General features: G+C 36.7%; 1 protein-coding gene across 2 annotated transcripts; it reads right to left on the bottom strand.

Annotated features, from left to right (window-relative positions):
• Positions 1–616: 616 nt before the first annotated feature.
• On the bottom strand, positions 617–12951 carry LOC132627360 (pyrophosphate-energized membrane proton pump 3). 2 transcript variants are annotated; one of them, XM_060342673.1, is made up of 15 exons: positions 12764–12951; positions 11504–11796; positions 8030–8233; positions 7107–7258; positions 6874–7021; positions 6648–6780; positions 6362–6534; positions 5712–5832; positions 4440–4627; positions 3896–4333; positions 3635–3799; positions 3387–3542; positions 3183–3294; positions 1180–1399; positions 617–882 (listed from the first exon to the last, which is right to left on the bottom strand). In XM_060342673.1, the coding sequence occupies exons 2-15, from the start codon at positions 11594–11596 to the stop codon at positions 783–785; spliced, it is 2403 nt and encodes an 800-aa protein (XP_060198656.1). In that variant the 5' UTR covers positions 11597–11796; positions 12764–12951; the 3' UTR covers positions 617–782. The 2 variants fall into 2 exon arrangements, with proteins under 2 accessions (XP_060198656.1, XP_060198657.1); XM_060342674.1 differs by lacking the exons at positions 11504–11796; positions 12764–12951 and having other exon boundaries at positions 7107–7251; positions 8030–8169.
• Between the last annotated feature and the right edge of the window lie 5610 nt (positions 12952–18561).

Below are 18561 nucleotides of genomic sequence, written 5' to 3'. Positions count from 1 at the left end.
ACCTTAATAGCTAGCTTTTGGAGCGTGAGTTAGCTCCAAAATTGTTACACCATCACCACCGTATTATCTTTGGTTTACATTACGATGATATCAAGGGAAACTGGGACCTTAGACTTCGTTATCAAAAATACCTAGAAACGTTCATTGATAGCCAGAAACTGAGTTATAAACCTATCTAGTCATATCTTATTCAAAATTAGTTGTAATTGTCATCAGTACTTTGAGAATCAAGTTGATTCAAAATTTAAATAAATTAGCGATCAATATACTTGAAAACTTTAGTCTTGTCCATGACACAAAATCGTTTCTTGGATGAGAACCTTGGTTAAATTTCAAGCCTCGGAGCAGGCATTATAATTCCTAAGCCATCTGCTAACGAATGAAAAGACAGCAAGTAAACCAACATTCTAAATTCATACACGCTCTATTCTACTTTTTCTGCCGACAGTTTGATTCCTTCAAAATGGCCAAGGTTGGGAAGAAGACCCTACTCTTATCACCATTGGGGAAAAAAATATAAGAAGGTAAACGAAAAAACCACACCATGAAAGAAAATAGCAACCAAGTAAAATATAGGAAGCTAAAGAAACAGCTTTAAACTGAGAATTCAGAAATCTAAAACTAAAAAGAGAGTTGCCTGTAGTTAGAAATTCATGTGCCAAAAATGTGGTATTCGTTATGTAACCAGAAAATACATCTCTCGTCATATATCCAGTGAACAAAGAAAAGCTCCTAGAGAGACTCATGAGGTATATATAAAAAAACTCTCTAAATTAAAACTCTCACAGAAAGATAGGAGCCATCACAAGGGTTATTGTTGCAAGCATTTTGATTAGTACATGCAGAGAAGGTCCGGCTGTATCTTTGAATGGGTCTCCTACCCTGCAAACAGAAAAAGAAACTGTAAGAACTCTACAGCGTCGTCCGTGTAGTTTGCTTTCTAAAAGATATTGTCATGACTCATTGAGTATTTAGAACAATCAAAGCAAGCACAAGAACAAAAATGAATGCACATAACAAGCTTGCATGAAATGACCTATCCTACCAACACTAGAGGAACTATGTTGCTCAGATCCTTCAACAATGCCGCCGCTAGAAGATCCTACACGGGTGTGGTGACATTTTTGGAGGATCCGAGCAACATAGCTTGAGAACATGTGAATCACTAAGAACACTTACGTGTCTCCTGTAATTGCTGCTTTGTGGGTGTCGCTCCCCTTGCCTCCAAGCGCGCCTGTTTCTATGTATTTCTTTGCATTATCCCAGGCTCCACCAGCAGTGTTGAGGAAAAGAGCCATAAGGATACCAGAAACAGTGGCAAACATTAACATGGAAGCTACAACTTTAGCCCCAAGAAGAGGATGCCCCGTGTAGTAGCCCAAAATGCGGAAAAGAAAACCTATACAGAGATCAAGATGATATAATAGACTCAAAATTCAACACTGAGATCAAAGAAGATATGAAACACAAACTTAAAAGCATCAATCGAATATTAGAACTTGCATGCCCACGTGAACTGATGGGAATAAACAGATTGCAAAGAATTGTGCTCAGGTTTTAAGAAGAGGTCAGCAGAGATAAAATACAAAGTGCACACACAGACAATACCAAGTAAACGAACAGGAAGGATGACAAGTAATTGACATGTACTACATTCACATACAGTACAGTCACTGCTGAGGAAGATAGTCAAACAGAGAATCACACAATGTGGTGAATGGGTAGAATTTGGATGAGCTTAGATGTTTCATGGTTAAGCAGAAAGACTTGCAGGGTAGATTTGTACAGATGTAGTAGTTCACTGAAATCAATTGTGATGGAAAAACTCCCATTTCTCAACGATACCTCACCTTTACCACAAATGACCATGTAGAAACTTTTGAAACCACAAACAAAATATTAAAAAAAGTAAAAAAAGATGAGAAATATCTGATGATGTTATTCTTATGAATTAAAGTAGCATATAAGTTACCCAGCCATTCCACAGAAAATGCAAGCAGATGCAGATAAGAGCAAATATGTGACAAGATTAACAAACTCATTGAATAAATTCACAACAAAGATTATTTCAGAAGATAGAACATAATAATACATATTTTACCCCCTGGACTTTTTCCTTTTTTTTTCAGATGCACACTTAAACTTTGCAAGGGGTTCCTATGATCCAAGTCCCCTGAAAGAAAAGCTGTCATTTTGTTCAATTGAGGTCTCAAGATATCATGTAAAAAAGCAAGATCTCCAGTTTCCCCGGGAAACTCCTCATCGGAGTTTTTCTAACTAGAACAAGCCGTACAGGTTTCTATATAAACAACGACGGGCTATCTTCGAAACACTTGGTCAAAAAATTTCTAGTTTGAATCAGGGGAACCAAAAAGGGACTGAAATTTCCGGCAAGGTTTCCAGTCAAGGCCCCAGTGCCGATTTCCATTTCTACTCGTTTCTGAACAGCTGTTCAATTTCCTTGTGCTCAGGCTGAGGTTATTTACTTATTTATAACCGAAAAGGATTTTTCCAGATCATGCGTGTGATCGAAGATAAATAACTTTGCAGGATCTCTCGCATCTTTTTACTGATTTTTCATATGCAAATTTGTATGTCATGTACTTTTGGGAAAGATTTGGGAGGTGCTGGAGTTCAGCAAGGAATACTGTAGGTGAAAAATGAAAGAAAGAAAAAGAGATGGCAGGAACGGATGGGTGGCTGGTGCCATAGCTGAGTTTTAAAGATGAAATTTGAAAAAAGAAGGGAAGGGCTGAAGGGGTAAGAGACAATCATTATAAATCAACTAAGTATGTAGTATTCAATTAAAAAATGACACTTGTACACATTAGTCAATCTTAACTTTTTTTGCCTCACACACCTCCCACAGGGTGAGCTCACTTTCTGTGTCACATTATCACTGAAGGGGATATTTATTCCATTTCGAAAATGTAGGGCTCTGGAAAAAGGGGACAATCCAGAGAGGAACATGTGTATTATCCCTAACAGTCATACAAAACATCAAGAAAGAGTTCTAAATGACCAAACTAAGTTGACCTGATAGTGATGCACTTAACCAAAACACAGTGATAGCTATAGATTTATGCTTCCAGATTGCAAGAAAACATGCAGTTATATGGCTTTTATAGCAGGAAAACAGTTCTCATAAAAGCATGGAGAAAACGCCTAAGTGCAAGACTCACCAACTAATGTGGGGGATATAATAGCCAGGGCTCCAGGTTTAATCATCTCCCTCAAAGACGCAGACGCAACAATGGACACACATCGACCATAATCTGGCTTCTCCTTATACTCCTGCGACCAGCAAAAGTAACATGCATTAACTTCAGCCTCTCCATGAGTTTTCTTTAACACAAGTAAACCTTCTGAAAGGTAATACTACTAACCATGATCCCTGGCCTCTCAATAAACTGTCTTCTTACTTCATTGACTACTTCCTGAGCAGTTCGACCAACAGCTGCACAGGCCCAAGCACTGAACAGAAAGATGAGCATAGAGCCCAGTAATCCACCAACAAATACTTCAGGTATCGCTATGTCAACCTGCATATTAATAAAAAAATCTTGGTCTTGCCACTGTATAATTAACGTAATTAAAGAAAAAGGCCAAATAGAAAGCCATAGCAATTCCACACCTGCTTGAAGGGTTCTTGAGCAAATGCAGCTACCTCATCCATATAGGCACTGAACAGAAGAAATGATGCAAGTGCTGCAGACCCAATTGCAAATCCCTTGGTTGTAGCTTTGGTAGTGTTCCCAACAGCATCAAGAACATCAGTTATCTCACGAACACTTTCAGGCTGTACATGAAAAGGCTTATTGAACTAACCAAGCTAACAAAAAATTACGAAGAAAAAGAAGTCACTCGTGCTTTTGCTCAGAAACATTAGCATCACCTGTTGGCTCATCTCAACAATCCCACCAGCATTATCAGCTATTGGACCAAACATATCCATGGTGAGAACATACGCTGCTGTACTAAGCATTCCCATAGTTGCTACAGCAGTGCCAAACAATCCCCCAGTTGGATTTCCAGCTTCGTCTGTCAATCCTGAAGTGCGGCCAAGCCAGAAAGCAGAAACAATAGCCACGCTTATGACAAGGACAGGTAGAGCTGTGGATTCCAGACCCAAACTAATACCCGCAATTATGTTTGTTCCATGACCAGTAGAGCTAGCCAGGGCTAAGGTACGCACGGGCTCGTATTTGTAGTCAGTGTAGTACTTTGATATCCAAACAAAGACATAGGCAGTTACAATTCCAACCAGACCGCATAAAGCAAAATTCAACCAAGCAGAAGGTGCCTGTTCAGTGTATAGTAACCAACGTGTAGACTGCAAATGCAATGCAAACTATTAGCCGAGAGAACAGAGGCAGGAGGTCAAATAACCAATAAGAGTAAAAATGGTGGATAATGTTCCAAGGCAAATAAAACTTTACCGCACCAAATGTCAGAACAGCTAAAAATATTGTCACCGAGTACCCCTTTTCAAGAGTTTTCATCGGATCCTCTATAGTTCCAATTACTCCAGAATCCCTTTTGTTCCGGATAGAGAATATGCCAACTGATGATACAACTAGGTCAAATGAATGAACAACTAGAGGAAACAGAATAAAGCCGGATGGATCTGCAGAAGAAATCAACATAAATCAGATAAAACATATAACTTTAAAAAAACAGAGATCGCATGGGAAGCATCGCTAATTATGAAATCATTTCTAGGAACAAATGTTCAGTATTTAGCCACATCTGGTGAAAAGGTGATCATATTATACTTATATATTTCTAGTAACTAGTCAAGCAAATATACGAAAAGCATTACTGAAATCATGTTTTGGGTAAAATTCTCTACTTTTTGTATAGATCTTGCATGCGGGGATTGGTCCTATCACATTAATAAGTTAACTATTTCATCGAGAAAAATCTATAAGTAAGCCTTTAGAGGTGAGAAATTGAGTTTCATTCTATCTACTGTCACAAAGCCTCAACACTGAGCTAGTTCATGTCGCCTTCATGAATCCTCACCAGCCTTCTCCCTCCACTTGGACACAAAATCCTCACTGTTTTACTATATCTAAGAGCTCATTTTATGGCACCTGGGTAGTTTCAATCCACAACACAGTGGACTAATAACAGACAATTAAGCTAAGCTGCAACTGTTATCCAAAATTAAGATGAATTAATTGTGGGAGGAACAACAATGTAAGACAATTATCGTTGCAAGAACTCTTCCACCTCGCATATAATCGGCAGCATCTAAAACAGTTTTGTCAAAGGCGTGCTTTCCCCCAGCTTAACCGGTGCTTCAGTGAAGGAACTTAATTGATGAAATGTGCATCGTAACAAAAACAAGCCAACCAACAGCTCTGTGCTCACTAAATCACGTGTTTTGATTGTATTTTCTTAAACACTTAGAACTCCACTGACTTCAGCGCTTTTTTGGGCTTTTTCTGCTTTGACTACACTAATCTACAAATACTTGCTGTCCCTCATTTGCAAATATGCAGTTCCTCCATCCTCACAGTACCCATGCCTATGTTGAACAATTCTCTTTTTCGTAATATTTGGATTCAAATGCATCGGTTGGCATAGGACTATTAAAGTAGTCCTTTTGATACACTCCCACCAAGATTACCACTCTCCTTCACAACCAAACGTCTATAGCAACCTAAGTTACAATAAAATCAACTCAGGTGTGAGCGTCACCCTACCTTCAATTTTGCAGCGTTTAGCCATGGTTCCTCCAAGTATCATTGCACTAATAATCTCCGCAGCAATACTTTCGAAAAGATCTGCACCTCGAGCAGCACAGTCGCCAACATTGTCTCCTACCTTGAATTTGGGAATTTTATAAGGTTAGCATTAGGCACATCAACACAACGTTACTGGTCAAATAATTGATGGAGCAGATGCCAATACTCTATAGTTCCTTTTCTATGTTTAAATTAAAATAGCAAGCTTTTTCTTTTTTCTTACATTTGTTTTTATTGGATGCTGATTATAAGACATTGCAAGCACAAAGCTAGGATGTGAAACAATTAATCATAGGGACCTCAGAGAAGACAAAGACATTCTTCTTTAAACTCCAAGAATTTATCAAAAGGAGATATCTTTCATCTAGAAAAATGACAATTACTGGTTCTACTCAAGCACCAAAGATGTTTCTATCTAAAAGTTAAAGTACAATTTAAACTGTTACTTGAAATTCCACTGCACTAGCAAGGTGTATGGTGCATATAGTAAAACTTAATGAGATCATTCACAAAACTTCCAGCTAGAAGACATGACTGAAATTCATGATTGAACACAGAAGTTGCAGAAGAAAATGAAAAAAGACAATAAAAAGAGAGTACATAAATACCAGATCTGCAATTACAGCAGGGTTCCGTGGGTCATCTTCAGGTATACCCTGCTCTACTTTTCCAACAAGATCAGCTCCAACATCAGCAGCCTTTGTGTATATTCCACCACCCAACTGAGCAAAAAGGGCAACAAATGAAGCTCCAAAACCATACCCAACTAGTAGAAGAGGCACTGTGTAAAGATGAAGTAGAAGTCATAATGTGAAATAGAAAACAGACATTCAAAAGTCAAAGGTGCATCTTAGTGAAATAAAACAATGTGAAAAGTTAGCAGATTTTACTCACAATCGGTTGCCTTCATTGTACCAGTTGAATCCACCCCCAACCACACGTACAAAGTCGCATACAGGATGGCAACACCCATTACAGCCATACCAACAACCACCAATGCTGAAAATCCACCAGCACGAACAGCTATCTACATCAGAAAGATCTCAAGTCAATTTCTACAAGAAAGGACCTTAGTGTTGTTCCTGTCGAACATTGTTATGAAGAGTAATAAAAAAAGAACCTGCAAGGCCTCTCGAGCTGACCGTCTTGCTGCACTGGATACTCGAACATTTGCCCGTACTGACACCCACATGCCGACGTACCCAGCAACACCAGAACATAGAGCCCCGAAAAGAAATGCAGCCACCGTAATAAACGCAGATGTTACCCTACATCAGCATGGGAAGTATCATAAAGTGAACTCAAACTTCTCCTGAAAGAAGAGCAATTATCCAACTCAAAACCTGTCATCACCTGCCTAAGCCAGACGCTTCTTGCTGAGGAGTTATATTACGAAATAAATATATGCCAAGTATAGCCAGTCCAAGCAATAATGCCATCTTGGAGATGGTCCCATACTGAGTCCTGAAGAAACCTTCAGCTCCATCACGTATTGCATCTGATATCTAGCAAGTTAAATAATGAGCTCAAGACTTTAAGACAATATACAACATATTCCAATGAAACAGGAGCAAAAGGATGACTGCAAATCCAAGTCTGCAAATTGCGGGCTGCCATGAATATCATCAAGTTTTTTTATCAGTTTCTTTACATTAAAATTCCCATAATGTAATAAGGAAATTTTGCCTTCAAATTGATTTCTCTGTAAAAGTCGTACGGCTATGAAGGACGCTAAGGTCGGATAGCCTGTAAACTACGAGCATGGAGAGGAGAAATCAAAATGGAGGGAATAGATCATTTTTGTGGTTAGCAGGTGAAGGAGAAAGAAGGAAAAGCAGAGGTAGTCCCATACTGAATCTCCGTAGCATCTTCTGCAGATGAAACTATAGCACACAACTTTAACCCTTGGAACAACCACTCATACATGATGATCAAGAGTTAGCCCAAACAATAGGAGCCCCATAACCGAGACTAGGATTTTGGATACAACGCTATTCCTCTCTTATGATCTAACCCAACTCCTCCATCCACCTCTATCTTCCACCCATAAATTAATAAATGAATAAAATACAAGAAAAAAGAAAAGAATTAAAAAGTAAAGAACACTAAGAGCTAGACTCATTTAGTTTACTGCATAGACCTTGAGACCCATATCAAATGAAAAATATGATCTAGTACGAGAAAACGTTGTCCAATCTCTCTGATGCACATGTACAAAAACCAAAGGATCAGGAAAACTTTGAAACTGACTTAAAAACTGATCAAGAAGATTATACCTCGGACATCTCAGGAGGTCCCTCATCCTTTGCCAGCACCCACTTAGTAAGATAAATTGACACGAAAAAGCTGATGATACAAACTGAAAACACAAACACAATGATGGGCGAGGTACTTGCACCAATGTAAAAGATAGCTCCAAAACAAACAAGCAGGAGCACCAAAAGAATGCGAGAGTTTATCCTCATGAGAACACGAAATATCTGCATTAAAGTTAAGACAACATTGAAACAAATACTTAGAAAGTAATAACGCAAACTATGGAAAAAAAATATACGCTGCTAAAAATAGCTTCTCATTCAACAATTTTATCTAAGAAACAGTGAACAACTAGAACATCTAATCATTTTTGAACCACAGATTACAATCCTAAACAAGGAACTGAATGAATAACTGATTTCTATACAGATAGAGAGAGGCACACACAAGATAGGTGCAGGTATAAGTTTCAAGTTTTTGTATACTTTCAGAATGCTGGTCTTCCTCATTCATCTTGCATTACAAAATTGTAACGAGCTTTCCTGCCTTAAACTACTATCATCTTTAACTTTCAACATATTCTGACTTGTGTCACAACTTCTTGTGCAAGATTCAAAATCAGGGATGTTTATTAACATAGATACTAGATGCCGAAGAGGTTCAAAAGGGGCAGGACTTTTATGTTTATCTACTAATTTAGAAGTATAGACATGAGAAATGAATGGTGAATGAAACTTCAGGAAAATTAACGACTATAATTATGAATTTCAAATTAAGAACAAAGGAACTTAATTCTTCTGTGACTAACAATAAAGATCATTCATTCTTCAGCAGACAATATTTAACAAAATATAGTTCTCTTCAGGGGAGGCCAGGGTATATAGAATGTACAACATTGTCAGGCAAACGCCTTCCAACAATTGATTCTTTTAAGAAACATGTAACAGAAGTTTTTGAGAAAGTAAATAAGGAAATAAAAGCATTCAAATAGCCCCAAAAAATGAAATAGCTCACCTTATTCATCCCCAAAGCATGAAAGGTGAACAACTGAACATATCTAGGCAGAATCACCAGTAAGTAGGAGATCGAGAAACTTAGATGATATACAGTGATTTGGAAGACAACCCCTTTTGATTTTGGGTGAATATGGGAAGGAAGAAATGGTAGTCTATTTTAGAGTTGAAACCCATCATTCCATCAGATATCTCTAAGTGGATCATGGTGCACTGGCTAATCTCTGAACACTATCTGGTTAGGAAATACGACTAGTTGAGCATGGGGCTTCCATAATGGAGGTCTCAGGTTCGCAACCCCCTGCTTACAACAGTAGGGGAATTGCCTTCTGGGTCGAGCTCGTCGCACGGGGCTTGCCTAGTGGGGGTTATTTTTCCTTTGTGGTTTGCGGGCTATTGCACATGAGCGGGGTTTACCCTGTGCGCACCCAAAAGGCAGCGGCTGCGGGTTCCCTTGTCATAAAAAAAAAAAACGACTAGTATAATTTTCATGTTTATATCGTTAGTCACTGCTCAGAGTGCTCCTATGAGTAAATTTATTCTTCTAAAGAAGAATACAATTATTTGGATCTTCTACTTCTATAGAAATCCAAATAAGACCTCGGTAGTTGATCTCATAAGTCTATTGTGTTTTCACTTTTCAACCACGTTAACTTATGGAATCTGGAATGCCCCTAGCTCTTTGAATTATGAGTGTGCATTTACTATTTTGAGGTGCTCGTGAGCGGAAGTCAAGACAGGAGCTTCTAGATTAATCATTTGGAATGTAGTGAGCTCTTATATATATGAGTTTATGTTTACCACTCCCTCTGTCCCAACTTATGTGAAGGAATTTCTGAGTATGAGGGTCAGAAGTCAAAACACTTAACTTTGATTATGAATTGGAGTATAGATTCTTCAATTTTTTTTAAAATAAAACTTATACATTTGAAAACTACATGAAAAAGTACTATAAGTCAACATAGCAAATGACAGAAAATATGTAAAAATGTTCGACTAAATTACAATCAAAGAAAAAGTTGTTTGACTCCCCAAAAAGTAACACCTTCGCATCAAATGGGATGGAAGGAGTACTTTATAGTGCAAGTGAGTGGTGAAGTCAATCTAGAAGCTTCAAGATCAATCTATGCCTCCACATTCTTTTTTGGGATTCAGTTATTTACTTTGATTGCTTTTGGTGCACAGGAGTTCATGCATTTAGTTGTGCCATTTTCCAATATTGGCAGGATAAGTATCTACCTCAATCCAACCTAAAGTCGGTTACTAGCTTTAGTAGAAGAAGATAGGTAAATGGTCAATCAGTCTGAGATGGCACAGTCCAAGGGTGCGGCATGATGATCAATGAAATGGGTGCAAAGACCAGGGATGAAATCCTAGCAGGGTTACATTGTACCTATGTAGGTCGAATGTAGCAGGTACCCGATGGAATAGTCGAGGTGTGCACAAACTGGCCCAAACACCATTGTCATAACAAAATCTATGGCACACTCAACTTGTGTGCATATCTTTATTTTTATTTTTTTGAAACAGTAAAAGGATTTTATATATGAGAAAAAGAGCAAGCACTGAAACAACGTGCAAATCTTTATTGTAAAGTTCATTGTTAAAGATTACCTTACAGAAATTTTCAAGATAAAATCTTATATATAATTATAATAATAACCTAAAGGAGATAATGGATAGAAAATAAGAAGCGGAGAATAGTGGAAGAACCCATTTGACCCAATTGCTAGTCACACTATATTCGGAAAACCAGCAAAATTTTCGGGATTTATTAAGAACAGATGATCGAGGTAGTTTTCTTTTTTGTAAGAACAGAAAGATCAAGGTCCTGATCAAGAAATTAACAGATGACCTAGGTAGTTAAGAGAGACCAGCGGAGTACTCAAAAGTCCGAACTTATTAACGTATACATATTTTGTTTACTCGTTTCAAACATATTAGTCTTACTTTTACTCATGCATACATATATACGTTTTCTATTGCTTTTAATTTAAAAAGCAGAAGTTGCTAGATCACCCTCAACACAACAAACTGCCTTCTGTAACCGCAAAGTGGTTAGCAGTTTTCATGCACGGTTTGTTCAACTATTGTACCATCTTTCCGTGCAATCATATGCCTTTTTTCACCAGTAATAGTGTCCTGTTCCTAGAAAAGAATATCTAGCAGGATTTAAAATATTTAAAAAAAAAAACAGAGAAGACTATCAAGTGAGACACATTTGGGAATTGATGATTCAGTGCAAAATACAATTGCGCGACCATACAGGGGATTAGAGGGCAAGATAACAGATGTAAACACAGTACAATGGGATAAAGAGATTTAGTATACTAAGCAACAATGATGAACACGTCATTCTCTCCTGAAAGCTAGATAAGTCAAAAAGCATGATTTTAAGTCAACGGAAAACCCACAATCTTGGAGTTAGATGAAACATGGGCAAAATAGAGAAACAAGTGCACCAAAATAATGTAAACTTACCCATGGTGCATAAGCTTTACTCTTCATGCTAGGAAATGTCCTTGGCCTGTCTTGGTAAGGACCCAAGTTCCCTCCTTCCATGTCATCATCCATTGCAACGGTTTGAAAAGAATTTACCCTCCGTGCTACTGGAAAAGAGCTGAACTCACTTTGGGGCAAATCGCCCCCTGAACCTGGTCGCTGTATTTTGAATTCTTTTGTTAATCACTTCCACTAATTCCTAAGCTCGTTTGAGGCAGCTGCGACGTTTAATTCTCAACTATTAAACTTACTCACATAAAATCCTTCAGGTCCTGGGGGGAAAAAGAACCAAAAACATTCTATCAGATATTACATGTTCATAAGACAAAGAAAGGAAACATTACATGTTCATAAATCAATGAACTTGCAAGGAAACATTTTAAACAGATCAAAGCTGAAGTATCTAGATAGAAAAATGGTGAAACACAATCTATCCCTAAAAATGCCAGTAAAGCAATTACAACTTACACCTAATTCACAAGCCGATAAGTTGAAAATCAGATGGAATGTCCAAATACAATGCTACACGAATAATCGAACAACCATTATCAAACAAAAGAGAGCTAAAAACAGCCAAGTTGAAAAGCTAAAAACACAACGAATAACTGAACATATTGAAAACCTCGAGAAAAGAATAACAAAAGGAACCTTTTCCAACCATAAACCTACCGACGAAATCAACGAATTTTCTAACAAACACATATGAAACTGATCAATGCTGTAGCACTTAGATAAACACAATTGCTCAAACTATATTACCAGCAGAGCAATTACAACTACTTTAAATCCAATAAAACTGATAATAAAAGTGTAAACAGCCAATTAAGTAAACGAATTTGCAAATAAACACATTTTGAAGCTGATCAATGCTGTAGCACTTAAACAAAAACAATCGCGAAACACAATTGATCATCCTAGATTACCAGTAGAGCAGTTTAGTTACAACTAGTTTAAATCAAATCAAACTGATAATTGAAGTGTAAACAGCCAATTAAATCCACGAATTTGCAAATAAACACATTTTTTAAACTGATCAATGCAGTAACACTCAAATATCACGAAACACAATTGTTCAACCTAAAAATACAAGTACAACAGTTACAACTACTTTAAATCCAATAAAACTGATAATTGAATTTTAAGCAGCCAATTAAATCAACAACTTTGCATATAATCACATTTGAAGCTGATCAATGCTGTAAACAGCCAATTAAATGAAGGAATGCAAGAGATTCTTACGAACGGAATTCGCAGATCCGGATCCGAAACACTGACGACCCGAAAAAAACAGAACCGACCCGATCGGCTTCGAGAACTTTCTAGATCCTTGTAGATCTCAATTGAGGGATTTCGAAGTGAATGTTGAAACGGAATTTCGGCAGTAACAGAAGAGTGAAACTGTCTTCTATTCTCCCTGTGTGATGTATTTGAGATTATTATTAGGTGAAATAGCAAATGTTGACTTATGTGTATCATCCAATAAGTGATTGCCACATCTGCAGTCCGACGTGTTTTTGCTGCCGTGTCAACTGACAGAAGTTCGGATATGCTGCTACTTTCTCATAAACTATACTCCCTCGTCATATTTGTCGTGCTTATTAAAAATAATTATCTTAAATTATTTATTATTTTAAAAATTTAAGTTATAATTAATTTTTTATTTTTTTATTTTATTTTTAATAGAGATGAAATATAAATAGAATAAATATTTAATGAAGAAAGATTATAATTTATAAATAAATAAAAGGATAAAGTAAGTAAAATATTCTCCTAATTAATATTTTTTAACGGGCGTGTGAAATGAAAAAGGGACAAATATTTTGAGACAGAGGGAGTAACATTTTATTTACGGTTTTTGTTGCTTTGTTTCGCTTGGTAAAACAGGTAAAGTTCCACTACTCGCTATAAGATCTTTTTACTGTAGTAAATAAATTCCAAGGTTTTCTTTTTTCGTATATAATAGTTTAGATAATGTAGATCCAAACGCTTTGCAAAAATAAAAACTTAAGAAAATAAAAAAGTAATGAAGGAAAAATAAAAGGAAAGAAACTAAGGGCGTATTTGATCAGCATGAATTGAGCGTACTAACCACGCACCAGAGGAGACTAAAGAATTGATGATAATTACATATCATCACATGATGTAATTATCAAATGACTTGTCAAATACTTTATTTTTTCATTTTTAATATTTTTTACTCCCAAATATTGATCACACATTAAACTTAACTGTATGTTTTACTGCCAAATATTTATCACACATTAAACTTAACTGTATGTTCATTTGAAAAATGTTTATGTTTTTTTTTATAATTTCTAGTCTCTATGAGCACGCATTGCACAATAATATTGACACGTAAATATCCTATCAATTATTTATACGAAAGTACAACAAATTTAATTAATGGATTTTGTACATGTATATATGTAACCATTCGTGCTAATGAAAAAAGTATTATTATTTGTGAATATATTGAACAATATAATTGGGAATAAAGATTGTAAATATCGGTATTGTATTCAAATAGGCGATGGCATTGCTTTTATCCACAATCTTGATCGAAGTAATGATTTTGAATTAGTAGAATTTGAAAAGGATATAAGAAGCACTGCTCGAACTAATTAATGAAGGGTTAGAGCGGAGAGTTATATGATAAATTTTTGTGTTGAGCAATATTCCTAAATAACGAAAATAAAAGTATAAAAGCTCAAAAACAATTAGAATTTCTGATAAAGGTTCGTGAACAAATAGAATTTTGTCTGAGATCTCCACACTCTCAATCTCTTCTAGTGTAATTCAAACTTAGTACTACCATTTGTTTGTCATTAGAAAACATTCCAATTTTATTGGCCGCTCAACATAACATATTGTCAGACTTGGACTTTAACTCTGCAAAAGATGAGCAAAACATCTGCCCTAATTTTAGGGCTTTGTTTTTATCTTAGATCATGTCTTCAACTCCATCAACATCCTGCATTGAAAAGTTGCTTCTTTAAAAGGTGTCTTTCAAAAAAGTATGAACCAGTTTATATTTGAATAATTAATTTGAAAAATAATTAGTTTGACCAAGCTTTTAAGAGTATTTTTAAGTGTATTTTCTCAAAGTATTTTTCAAGAGAGTACTTTTATGGAAAAAACAATTTCTGCTACTCCTCAAAAACACTCATTTTCTCTTAAAAGTTTGGCCAAACACTTTCTTTTTTTCGAATAAGCACTTTTGAGCTCCCAAAAGGTTGGCCAAACAAGCTATAAATCACAGAAATTGCACTTGTTTTTATTTCCCCTCTTTCTGCACTTTACAAAATCGTTTCTTGATTGTGTTGGAGGTAAAAGTAATAACAATAATTAATGATTAATTTGTAGCCGATCTGCTAATGACAATAGTCATGCATTATGTTTAAATTAAAATGACATGCTTGAATTGTTTCCCTTCATAGTCAAATCTATTTCAAGTTATGGCGATAAATCACCATCTGACATTCTTTCTGTTTGTCTCAAACCCGCATAAATTAATCCTTCTATATAGACATGTAATCAACACCACAGATACAAGCTGAAACATCCATATTTAAATTTAGCATATCCCAAACCTAACTTCAGGTCGACACCACCGGCAAGCTCGATACATATAATTATGTAACAACTAACCTTTTATGGATAAAATTCTCGTCCCTTCTTGTTCTCAACTCAAAGAATTTTAAAAGGGTTCGAGACACGAACCTACAAACAACCACAGCTTTGAGTTGGCTTTAACATACAGTGTCATCTTGCAACACATCCATCTTTGAAAATTGTTTAAACCCCTACTAAGTAAGGGCAGCCCAATAAGATCGGTGGTCTAAAGTTAAACTTTAACCAGATGCCTTATTGTTTTTTAATAAAAAATCATATAATATTTTATTTGAACCTGTTCCGTAAGGTTTTAGCATATCTACAAACCGATAACCAATAAGTCGAACTAATAACATTCAAACTGAACTGAACCACTCGATAAGCACGTTCCTCAGAATGAAAAAAATATTGCTATGGAGCGCTTCCCTCTTTAATCGGCCTTGTGAGTCTCGAAATATAACTAATCGAAAAATTTAATAGATACCAAACACCAGATGAAAAAAATTGGGAGCCCTAAAATTTTGGGGCCTAAAGCGCTCGCTTTAGTGGCTTGACCGTCCCTGCTACTAAGACTTTATATCTTTTAAGTTATAGAGAATATAGTGAATCCGCGACTTAAGTAGCACAAAAAAAAAAGTTGAACCAAACTAGTACAAAAAAAAAAAGACATTAGTAGTTTTCACGCATGAATTTCGTGCGTGAAAGGACCAAGCTGCAAAAATGCACCTACTGCCTTTCACGCACGAAATTCGTGTGTTAAAGGACCAAAACTCAAAAATCAGCGTTGGCCTGTGTGAATCAACCTTTCACGCACATAAACTGTGCGCGAAAGGCTTTTCCCTATACACACACTAATTTCGTGCGTGAAAAGGCCTCCCTTCCCATCACCTTGATTTGACAATGCATTATTTGACCGTTTTAACACGACTTGTATTGCGCACCATTTTAATGCGCACTGTAAATATTGATTTGACAACACACCACGCATGACAATTTCAGGAATCTATGACACATAAAGCCTTGATTTGACAATACGTTATTGCATTATTTGACCGTTTTAACACGACTTGTATTGCGCACCATTTTAAGGATCGTACCGGCATATGCGTGTTGTCTTATCGTCATAAAGGCATATTGCACAATATGGCCAATTTACCGGGGTGGCAGCCTCCCTTTGTTTACCATCACTATTGTTTAAGGCACTTGAAGGCAAATTTGCAATCAACGTTTCACAATGGCACTCTAAACAAATTGATGTAGGGGGGCTGCGATGGAGCATCAACAACGAAAATGGGCTGCAAAAATGGATCTGATCAGGGCAGTGAGTGAACCCGCATATGTTTGGTTGATGAAGCTCGAAGTTGAAAAATGGTCGCTTCATGCTGATGGAGGCAAAAGATAGGGCATGCTCACAACAAACAACTTAGAGTCTTTCAATGGCTTGCTGAAATCTGCTCGAGGACTACCTGTCACCGCAATGGTGAGAATGACTTTCAAGCAGGTTGTGGAGCGATTTGTTGTTAGGACAAGGTAGGCTAGAGCGATATTAGCCGACGGCGGGACATGTGTCACGCCCCGAACCATGGCCTGGGCGAAACACGGCACTCGGTGCCTTACTGCATGTGACCGAGCGAACCACATGGCTTGCTGAATTATCATGAGGCATAACATGAGCGGAATATAACATGAATGCATGATGAGCCTTTATAAAACGTAGTAAGTCATAATACTTAATAAAAATACTTGTTTAAACATGATTGCGGAAATAACATGAATAAGCCAAAAATGGTTATACGACTCCGAAAGTCTGACATAACATAACTGACTTGTTTAGTCTATGAAACCTTTATCATGAGTCTGACTGGAAAACATACTTACTGGGACAAGGCCCCCAGCATACCTTAGATGCATAACTAATCATAAAACAAAAGTTGACTAAACCCCAAATGAGATGGGGCGCACCAATAAGCTGATACGAATGATGTCCTACTGAGCAGATGTGTCGTCCTGTATATCAGTACCTGCATCGTGAAATGCAGGCCCCCGGGCAATAAAAGGGGACGTCAGCACATTGAATGTACTGGTATGTAAAGCAACTGAAAAAAATAACATGGGATATGAAATAACATGATAAGAACCGAAACTGAAAACCTGGACATGAACATGAGCATGGGTACATATATATATATATATATATATATATATATATATATATATGATATAAGTAAAACATAATAAGTAGGGAGAGCATTTCATAAACCGACATGTGATATCACCACGTGGGTACGTGGAGTCTGGTACCTCGCCGGACCAGCAGAGCCCTCATACCTTGCCAGGGTATAAGGTGGTAACGTGCCTGATGGATCCATTCAGTGTAAAATTAAGGTATCGTCCTAACTGGGCGGAGCGATCCTTGTCCTATGGTGGCTACATAGTTTCAGGATATCTGAGCCTTCTCGGTAATTCGTGCAACTCCCAAAAACATGAATATAATATAATTGGCTAAGAGGCCCATGATTTTCGTGAATTAACTTGTACTTGTCTTGTAATCATGATTTCACGAAATAACTTGTAAACATGGTTTCATGAAATAACTTGTAAACATGGTTTCATGAAATAACGTGTAAGCATGGTTTCATGAAATAACTTGTAAATATGGTTTCATGAAATAACTTGTATTTAGTATGTATGTATCTTGTATCATAGCATGAAAGTAATTATATAATACAGTTGCATGAAAACTTGTAGACATGTAGGATATTCATGAAACAATCATTCTTAGTCAAAAACATGCATGCAAGAACCCATGGAATACAAGATATGAGTTTTCATAGATTACGGACGGATTCTCAATAATCATAAAGAAATATTAAGAACTCAATGATGGAATTATAACAATTCATACATAATATAATCATGGACATGGACCTAGGGTTATCATGAGCATGGTATTGAAAACCTAGTTTTAGTAGAGAATCATAATTTTATGGATTATGAGGCGTGGGGAAGAACAATGATGTTCCTACACGTAGATAGTAACTCTACATACCTTAGTCGCTCCAAAACTTGAATTAAAGACTTGAGCTTTGAAGAAGATTTCCAAAATCTTGAATTCTTGAATTCTTGAACCTTGAGATGGGTTTCCTTGAAAACCCTAGTTTTAGAATGATAATTCCTTGTTTAGATTACAAGGATAGGCGTTAGAATTGAGTTGGAATAATTAGAGTAGGCTTACCTCGGTGTTCTTGATGATGGAAGAGAGTAGGAAGTCGTTCTAGGACTTGAAGGAATGAAAAATAATGATTTGAACTGATATGGACGAATATATACTGTTCTGGAAAAATTAATTTTTCGGCCCAGTTAAATACTAGCCGTATTTCAAAAATATACGGGCCGTATTTTGAAATACTGGCAGTATTTTGAAA

The sequence above is a fragment of the Lycium barbarum genome, chromosome 2 (assembly GCF_019175385.1).
Source record: "Lycium barbarum isolate Lr01 chromosome 2, ASM1917538v2, whole genome shotgun sequence".
NCBI lineage: Eukaryota > Viridiplantae > Streptophyta > Magnoliopsida > Solanales > Solanaceae > Lycium > Lycium barbarum.
Note: the sequence above shows the minus strand (reverse complement) of the source record. Positions and strands in the feature narration are given on the sequence as shown.

Bases quoted from the DNA above. Each gene is read 5' to 3' on its own strand.
- LOC132627360 (XM_060342673.1), bottom strand. From the start codon at position 11,596: ATGGATGATGACATGGAAGGAGGGAACTTGGGTCCTTACCAAGACAGG. The intron at 8,234-11,503 runs GTAAGTTTACAT...ACTTTAATGCAG, and splicing joins GTAAAGCTTATGCACCATGG to ATATTTCGTGTTCTCATGAG. The intron at 4,334-4,439 runs GTAAAGTTTTAT...TTGCATTTGCAG, and splicing joins CTGTTCTGACATTTGGTGCG to TCTACACGTTGGTTACTATA.